The following is a 9,480-nucleotide window of genomic DNA, read 5'->3' as shown; positions in this document are numbered from 1 at the left end:
GGATATATCCCGTCAGGCCTGGGGGACTTGTCTATCCTCAAGTTTTTCAAAATGCCCAACACATCTTCCTTCCTAACAAGTATCTCCTCTAGCTTACTAGTCCGTTTCATACTCTCCTCTTCAACAATACGGTCCCTCTCATTTGTAAATACTGAAGAAAAGTACTCATTCAAGACCTCTCCTATCTCTTCCGACTCAATACACAGTCTCCCACTACTGTCCTTGATCGGACCTACCCTCGTTCTCGTCATTCTCATGTTTCTCACATACACATAAAAGGCCTTGGGGTTATCCTTGATCCTTGATTCATCAGGTTTCTTCACATCCTAGCATGAGGCACAGAGCAATTGGTACAGTAATTGCAAAGTCTGTTAGTTACTAGTTTACAGTAACACCTCTCAGCAACTGATTGGAGAAAATGTTTTCTTGAGTCTTCAGGTATTTCACTGCAGAGCTGAAGACAGTACCGCACTTCTCGATTATCCAAAGACTGCTCACAGTATCATTCACGCCCACAAGCTGCTCAGCTGCCTTGGAATCAATCAGAGTATTGTCAGGATGATGATACTGACCATCCAAGTTGCAACTGCAAAACCAGTCAGCTACTTGTTGCTAGCCAAATTGCACTCTGCCTACATTCCTCTGGCTGCCAGGCCATTTCCCTCATTGCTTAAACAGTCAGAAATACAGAAAATAAAATGATACAGTTTTTACAGTAACCTACTTTTGTCTACATAATAATTTATTTTTCTACCAGCTGTGAGTAATTAGCAAATTTACCAATTCTACCTTTAATCCCTTCATCCAAATCATTCGTATAAATTGTAAAAAGTCAAGATTCCATCACAGATATAATAGCACTTCATGTGTTATATTTTGCCTACATGAAAAAGATTTATTTATTCCGACTTTTAACATTGTTATATTTTTCTACCAGCTGTGAGTAATTAGCAAATTTACCAATTCTACCTTTAATCCCTTCATCCAAATCATTCGTATAAATTGTAAAAAGGCAAGATTCCATCACAGATATAATAGCACTTCATGTGTTATATTTTGCCAACATGAAAAAGATTTATTTATTCCGACTTTTAACATTGTTAACCAGCTAATCTTCTACCCACTTCACAAGGAGCAATAAAGCATTTTGTCAAGTGTATCTGGAAATACAATAAGTACAGTACATTTACCAGTTCCTCATTTTTTTCCTTTTTTTTTGGTCATTCTTTATTGGTTTTTCTTTTCCAATTTTCTGACCTAACACCTGCCTTTGCACAATTTTCTTTCAGGTCGATATTATCTTTAACAGTTTTAGTTAACCACTTGATGGTGGGACCATTTCTTACAATTTTTCTAACAGTCCTTTGCTTTTTTAAAAGAATGTCATGTTCTATTCATAATAGTAATCTGAATCTGTTTCTAATTTTCAGCTAAACAGAACCAGCTCTTGACCCAGGATGGCTTCATGATGTACCTGCTTTCTCCTGATGGGGACGTGTTTAACTCGGACCATGACAAAGTTTACCAGGACATGACCCAACCACTCAGTCACTACTTCATCTCCTCTTCCCATAACACCTATTTGATGGAGGACCAGCTGGGAGGACCAAGCAGTACTGAGGCGTACATTAGGTAGCTATAATTAGGTAGCTTCTCATGTGAAATACTTATTCTTTGGCTCGTTCCCAGCTTAACAGAGCTGGACCCAAAATATAAAGTCAGGAATGTGATGGAGTACTCTTCATTTGCCTGGATGAATTCATCTGCAATAACACTCAAGTAGTTCAATACCATCCAAAACAAACCAGCTGCTTGATCAGTACCTGATCCTCTGCCACCTACCAAAGCTTAGTTGCAGCGTGTGTACAATTACTAGAGCCAAGGCTTCTTCAACAACATCTTGCAAACCTGTGACCATCTTAAAGGCAGCAGATACATAGAGCACCATTACCTGCAAGTTCCTGTCCAAGCCACTCACCATCCTGACTTGGAAATAAATCACCATTCCTTTAGTGGTGCCAATGTTATTAGCCACTTACCAGCCCAAACTGGTCTGGAATGTTGTCCAGGTCCTGCTGCAAATTGACAAAGACATTGTGAGTTGAGAGATTATGTATGAATACAGCATTATTGTTTCAATGTTTTAAGGAGACCAACAAGGTTTTTAATTACTAGATTAGATTAGATTACTTACAGTGTGGAAATAGGCCCTTCGGCCCAACAAGTCCACACCGACCCGCAGAAGCGCAACCCACCCATACCCCTACATTTACCCCTTACTTTACACTACGGGCAATTTAGCATGGCCAATTCACCTGACCTGCACATCTTTTGGACTGTGGGAGGAAACCGGAGCACCCGGAGGAAACCCACGCAGACACGGGGAGAACGTGCAAACTCCACACAGTCAGTCGCCTGAGGTGGGAATTGAACCCAGATCTCTGGCGCTGTGAGGCAGCAGTGCTAACCACTGTGCCACCATGCCGCCCACTGCCACCGTGCCGCCCACAAACATGAAATTATGAAGGGAACAGATAGGATGGACGTAGAGAGGATGTTTTCACTGGCCAGTGAAACTAGAACAAGAGGGCAGAGCCTCAAAATTAGGGGGATCCGATTTAGGATTGAATTGAGAAGGGTTGTGAATCTGTGGAATTTCCTGCCCAGTGAAATGGTTGAGACTTCCTCATTGAAAATTTTTAAAGCTAAGGTAGGTAACATTTTGAACAGTAATGAAGGGTTAGGGTTAAGCGGACGGGTGAGTGGAACTGAGGCCACGAAAAGATCAGCCATGATCTTATTAAATGGTAAAGCAGGCACAAGGGGCCAGGCGGCCTACTCCTGTTCCTCGTTTTTATGTTCTTACATTAGCAAGAAATGATCTTGGATTGCATAATGTACAATCCATTTAGGTGGACTTAAGACAAAACAAAGAGGAGAAGACATTGGTGGGATTAGCCTATAGGCCCCCTACCAGTTGCTGTTCGAAAGGACGTAGAATAACCAGGAGATAATGAGGGAATGTAAAATGGCAGTGCATTAGTCTTGGGCAATGAAGATTGGGAAATCAAATTGGCAAGAGTAGGTATTCTTGGAGGTATTTGGAGCAGTTCCCTTGAATAATATGTGTGGATCCAACAAGGCATCAAGCCATTTTGGACCTGGCCATGTGTAATGTGCCAGGTTTAATAAATGATTTGAAAATAAAAGATATTTCTAGGGACCAGTGATCATGACATGGTAGAAATTTAGTATTCAATTTTAGAAGTGGAAACTCGCATCAGAAACAACTGTGATCAACTTAAACAAGGGAACAAGGGCAGAGCTTACAACAAATATATACCCCGGTGAGGAAGAAGGATTGTAGGAGGGTGACAAACTAACAATGGATACCCATCCTGGGATATTGTGGGCAGTATCAAATTGAATGAAAAAATATACTATGTGGAAAGATTAATCTAACAATTGGGAAAAATCAGGGTTTTAAAAATCCACAGAAGATAACCAAAAGAAAATGAGGAGAAAATAAACCGGGGAGGCAAGTAACATAAAAACAGACAGTGGGGTCTCCTTTAAATATGTGAAAGGGAAGATATGTGCAACAGTGAACAGAAGCAACCTGAGGGAACAAGGCAGGGCAAATAATAATGGGAAGCCAGAAAATGACAGAAGACTTGTACACACATTTTGCATCTTCAATACGAATAGTATTCCAAAAAAACAAAATAATCATAACGCTAAAGTGTTTGGGGCTCAGGGTGGGCGGTGTGCAGCAGGGGGGGAGAGAGAGAGAGAGAGAAGAAATAAATACTGGAACTATCACTAGAGAAAAACTATAAGGGGAACAAATGGGGCAAAGGACTGATGAGGTGCGTCCTGGGATTTTAAAGGAATTAGCTGCAGAGACAGTCGCTACACAAGTAATTATCTTTCAAGAGCCTTTGATTCGGGAAAAGTCCCAGACGACCAGAAAATTGTCAATGTAACACCCTTCATCAAAAAGGGAAGAAAACAATAAACAGGTAACGAGAAGCGAGTTAGCCCAATATTGAGACGATGTGAGAGTCGATTATAAAGGATGTAATAGCAGCATTTAGAACCATATAATAGAATCAACAGAGTCAGCATGGTTTCATGAAGGGGAAGTCATTGGCAAATTTATTACAGTTCTTTGAGGAGGGAACAAGTGGGGTACATAATGGGGGACTAGTAGATGTAATATATTACACTTTCAGAAGGCGTTTAATAAGGTACCACACATTAGGTTATTTAACAAAATAAGAGTCCAATGTGTTAAGGGTAGTATATTAGCATGTGTAGGGGATTGATTTACTAATCTGTGATGGAGAGTTAGGAATAAATACTGGCAACCTATAATCAAGAGTGTGCCACAGTGCTGAGACCATAGTTATTTACCATATATATTAATTACTAGGATGAGGATGGTAAATGTACTTGAGCCAAATTTGCAGATGACATAAAAACAGGTGGGTAAGTAATTATTGAGGATGGCACTAGGAGTCTGCAGAAGGACCAAAACAGGTGAAGTGTGTGGGGAAAAACTTCTCCCTATATCCCTATATGGGAGAATCTGGGACCAGAGGACATAATCTCCAAACTAAGGAATCACCCAATTAAGATAGACATGAAGAGGAATTTCTTCACTCAGAAGGAGATGAATCTGTAGAATTCTTTAGCACAGAGAGCTGTGAACCTCAACTCCAAGGTCCCTCTGTTCCACTACATTCCTTAAGGCCCTAACATTCACCATGAAACTCCCACCTTGATTTGACTTTCCAAAATGCAAGGCCTCACACTTATCTATGTTAAACTCCATTTGCCATTTCTCGGCCCACTTCCCCAGCTGATCAAGGTCCTGCTGCAATTTCTGATAACCTTCCTCACTGTCCATGATACTGCCTATTTTAGGCCACTGGGAAGAAAACAGAGTAAAAGAACAGGTGGGGTTCTCCCAGGTAACATAGACCCGAGCAGGCCTGAGCCAGGGACCTGTCCCTCAGCCCCAGGCTGGAGAGCTGTCCCTCAGCCTCAGGCCAGAGTGCTGTCCCTCAGCCTCAGGCCAGACCGCTGTCCCTCAGGCCGGAGAGCTGTCCCTCAGCCCCACGCTAGAGAGCTGTCCCTCAGCTCCAGGCCGGAGAGCTGTCCCTCCGCCTCAGGCCAGAGCACTGTCCCTCAGCCTCAGGCTGGAGAGCTTCCCCTCAGGCTGGAGAGCTGTCCCTAAACTCCAGGCCAGAGAGCTGTCCCTCAGCCTCAGACCGGAGAGCTGTCCCTCAGGCCCAGGCCAGAGAGCTGTCTCTCAGCCCCAGGCCAGAGTGTTGTCCCTCAGCCTCAGGCCAGAGCGCTGTCGCTCAGGCCGGAGAGCTGTCCCTCAGCCCCACACTAGAGAGCTGTCCCTCAGCCCCAGGCCGGAGCGCTGTCCCTCAGCCCCAGGCCGGAGAGCTGTCCCTCAGCCCCAGGCCGGAGAGCTGTCCCTCCGCCTCAGGCCAGAGCACTGTCCCTCAGCCTCAGGCTGGAGAGCTTCCCCTCAGGCTGGAGAGCTGTCCCTAAACTCCAGGCCAGAGAGCTGTCCCTCAGCCTCAGACCGGAGAGCTGTCCCTCAGGCCCAGGCCAGAGAGCTGTCTCTCAACCCCAGGCCAGAGAGTTGTCCCTCAGCCTCAGGCCGGAGTGCTGTCCCTCAGGCCCAGGCCGGAGAGCTGTCCCTCAGCCTCAGGCCGGAGCGCTGTCCCTCAGGCCTGAGCCGGAGAACTGTCCCTCAGGCCGGAGAGCTGTCCCTCAGCCCCAGGCCAGAAAACTATCCCTCAGGCCCAGGCCGGAGAGCTGGCCCTCAGCCTCAGGCCGCAGTGCTGTCCCTCAGGCCTGAGCCGGAGAACTGTCCCTCAGGCCGGAGAGCTGTCCCTCAGCCCCAGGCCAGAAAACTATCCCTCAGGCCCAGGCCGGAGAGCTGGCCCTCAACCCCAGGCCAGAAAACTGTCCCTCAGTCCCAGGCCGGAGCACTGTCCCTCAGGCTCGAGCCGGAGAGCTGTCCCTCAGGCTCGAGCCGGAGAGCTGTCCCTCAGACCCAGGCCGGAACATGTCCCTCAGCCCCAGGCCGGAGCACTGTCCCTCAGGCTCGACCCGGAGAGTTGTCCCTCAGGCTCGAGCCGGAGAGCTGTCCCACAGCCCCAGGCCAGAGAGCTGTCCCTCAGGCCCGAGCCGGAGAGCTGTACTTCAGGCCCGAGCCGGAGAGCTGTCCCTCAGCCCCAGGCCGGAGAGATATCCCTCAGCCCCAGGCCGGAGAGATGTCCCTCAGCCTCAGGCTGGGCTGTGGTGCATATCAGTAACACAGGATTCTTCCAGAAAACTGGAACTTTGTTTCTGGTGGCTGTAAATCCTCGTGAGTGAGGAGAGTGAGGGTGTCTGAGGTGAGAGGGCAGAGTCCAAGCAGATACAAGTGAATGGAATCCATCCCCTCCCCTCCTCCTCTCTCTCTCTCTCCCTTCCTTCAGCAACTCCCCAACAACAAAACAATGCAAGTTGCTACGTGGAGATGGTGTTTCTTTTGTACACGGTGATTCTGAATAAATTGTGCGTTCGGTCACTACTGACTCTGCATTGTCAGGATTCTGTGATGATTCTATGGGGCCAAAATGTTGAAGGCCAAACTTAAATGGTCTTTTTGCAATCTGTGTTGCAAATATTGAATTTTTCCCCAAAATATGTATTTCCTGTCATTGTGTACAGTGAAATGTGCAGAACCCGGTAATCAGGTAGTCTCTTAAATCTGTGGGATTGTCTGCTCAGAGATATTACCTCATTAAATTAAAAGAACTACATAATGCTGTTTAAATAACATTGCAATCTCTAGTTTGTTTAATGGCTGGAGTGAGGTCACCTATCGTGACTAATGCATGTGCTGCAGAACTGACCACTACCAGCAATTTCTGTTTCTGTTTCTACCGGCTATTGGTTATGGTACAGAGTTGTCACCCTTACTACACTTTAAAGCATTTTCCTATCATTGTCTGCAGCTCTGATTTTAATCAATCTGTCCAGATATAACAGACCAGGCAGGACTTGAATCCTGGCTCAGAGGCAGAGACACTGACAGTGTTCTACAAGAACCCATTGCTACCTTTCAATGTTGGGTCTAAGGTTTTGTTTGGTTGACGTCGGTGGACGATGATCTACTAGTCAGTCTTAATGAGAAAAATAACGTTTCTTAACTGCAAGATGCATTTTATTACATGATACAATGGGCGCAAATTACATTGGCTAGTTAGGAGTGAAAGATGCAGTGGCATTAGAGGCTGTTCAGCGGGTGTTCACTAGATCGATGCCAGAGATGAGGGGTTTGTTATGTGAAGAGAGATTGAACAGTTTAGGCCTATATTCTCTGGAATTTAGAAGGATGAGGCGCGATCAAATTGAGGTATTTAAGATGATAAAAGGTGTGGATTAAATAGATGTGGAGTGGATGTTTCCTCTTGTGGGGTGTTCTAGGACAAGAGCTCATTGTCTTATGATAAGGGGCAGCAAATTTAAAACAGAGTTGAGGAGAAACTACATCTCCCAAAGGATTGTGAATCGGTGGGATTCTCTACCCCAAAGTGCGGTGGATGCTGGGACAGTGAGTAAATTTAAGGAGGAGTTGGACAGATTTTTAATTGGTAATGCGCTAAAGGGATATGGGGAGAAGTCAGGAAAATGGGGGTGATGAGCATGATCGAATGGTGGGGCAGATTTGATGGGCCAAATGGCCTAATTCGGCTCCAGTATCGTATGAACTTATAAAGAAATAATTACTACGACTGCCAGGAGCCAGGAATGTCCGGATCTTGACTTGGACTCCCTATTCCCCTCCCAAGTCTATCAGATCAACACATTAACCCATTCAAAACCATCACCTTATATAGCAGGAGGGCACACATATGAAAGCTGTTGATTCTATTAATATGAATGACCCATGCTGTGTGTATATATCAGACAATAGCTGTAACTAGATGCCAACAATGAGTGTTTTTCAAAAAAATATTTCTCCCCCACACTACCACCAGGAAGAAAGGAAACACCCGAGTGGCCAGTGACGAGCAGTGCCCTTCACATCAAAGGGCAATGCTGTGTGATCAAACAGTGAAGGGGGAGGGCAGGGATTAAATCAAAATAGAGTTGGAGGGGGTATTAATGCACTCCATTCCCTGCGACGCCCACCTCTCTCTGAACAACTCCAGGGTGTTGGTGATAATGAGTGTTATTATTTGAGGAGAATCTTTCTGTGATTGTTTGGTGAATTGATCGGTAATTTGCGTTATAACAGTTTTATTGGAGCCTGGACGTAGTTGAGTAAATCAGTAGCTCCTGAAGTTTTGTGCCAAACAGAGGGCCAAGAGCTAGATCCAGTAGTGGGGATTTTGAAAATGCAGTTGTGTGTGAATTAAGCAATCGTTTTTTTTCCTGTGAAATGGAGACAAAAGGAGATTAGTTTGGGGACTGCGAGGGAATGTGGCTGGAGAGCGATTTCTCAAAAACTGCTTGTGAAGTAAGTGATCAGAAATAACCTGATCTGTGATTGAAGCTGTGGGAGCAGTGAAACCATGTGAAATGGTAAGGTCGGAGGTGGGGGAAGTGAATGTGGGTTGAAGCATTTTCATGGAGAGAGAGAGAGATTTCAGGATGGTCAGAGGGCAGTGAAGTGAGAGGAGGGAGAGTTGGATGAGTTGAGGTGGAGGTTCAGATCACTGAGGATATAAAGTCGTTTGGGGTAGGGGCTGAAGAAGGAACACAGAAGGAATCTCAGTGGGAACATGTTCTGTTGTATTTGGGAAAGTGAGAGAGAATGAGGACTCTCATTGGAGCTGAGCACGAAGGTGAGATGCTTCAAGAGAAAGGAGATGCCGGGGGAGCAGAGGTCAGCCCCAGGTTCAAGCTGTTGAGAAACCTCGCTGAGATAGGCTTAAAGGGATGGAGGGTGGAGCCATGGGGAAGGTGTCATGCCCCCTCAGCCAGGTTTCTGTTAATCATCCTCAGTAAGCGTGTGGATGGCAAGGACCTTGTTGACAAGTGAATGGACCGTTCAGAGGGAGGTCTGTCGAGGGGAAGTGAGTGTTGATCCACTGGTAGAGGGCCAGCTGTGGGAGGGATGGGTTAGATGGGAAGCAGGTTGGCAGGATTAGCCCCCAGGGGGTAGATTGGAAGCAGCAGGCAGGAAGGCAAGAGAGTGGATTGGACTATTTGGATTTGTTGGAGAAAGTGAGGACTGCAGATGCTGGAGATCAGAGTTGAGAGTGTGGTGCTAGAAAAGCACAGCAGGTCAGGCAGCAGCTGAGGAGCAGGAGAATCGACATTTTGGTCATAAGCCCATCATCAGGATTCTCCTGCTCCTCGGATGCTGCCGGACCTGCTGTGCTTTTCCAGCACTACACTATTTGGAGTTGTTGCCCATAATGAACATGTGCTGAATACCTCAATGAATGCCTCAGACGA

At 46.0% G+C, this 9,480-nt stretch overlaps 1 protein-coding gene across 1 annotated transcript in view; it reads left to right on the top strand.

Moving 5' to 3' along the window:
- LOC122540038 (1-phosphatidylinositol 4,5-bisphosphate phosphodiesterase delta-3-like) overlaps positions 1-9,480 on the top strand; it is a 166,300-nt gene that overhangs the window by 119,872 nt on the left and 36,948 nt on the right. Inside the window, exon 6 of the mRNA XM_043675361.1 lies at positions 1,431-1,632. Coding sequence (XP_043531296.1) covers positions 1,431-1,632 — 202 coding nt within the window. The remainder of the gene's footprint in view (positions 1-1,430; positions 1,633-9,480) is intronic.

This window comes from Chiloscyllium plagiosum, chromosome 33 (assembly GCF_004010195.1).
Source record: "Chiloscyllium plagiosum isolate BGI_BamShark_2017 chromosome 33, ASM401019v2, whole genome shotgun sequence".
NCBI classification, from domain to species: Eukaryota; Metazoa; Chordata; class Chondrichthyes; order Orectolobiformes; family Hemiscylliidae; genus Chiloscyllium; species Chiloscyllium plagiosum.
The sequence above is the reverse complement of the archived record's forward strand: the minus strand, read 5'-3'. Positions and strand labels throughout refer to the sequence as shown.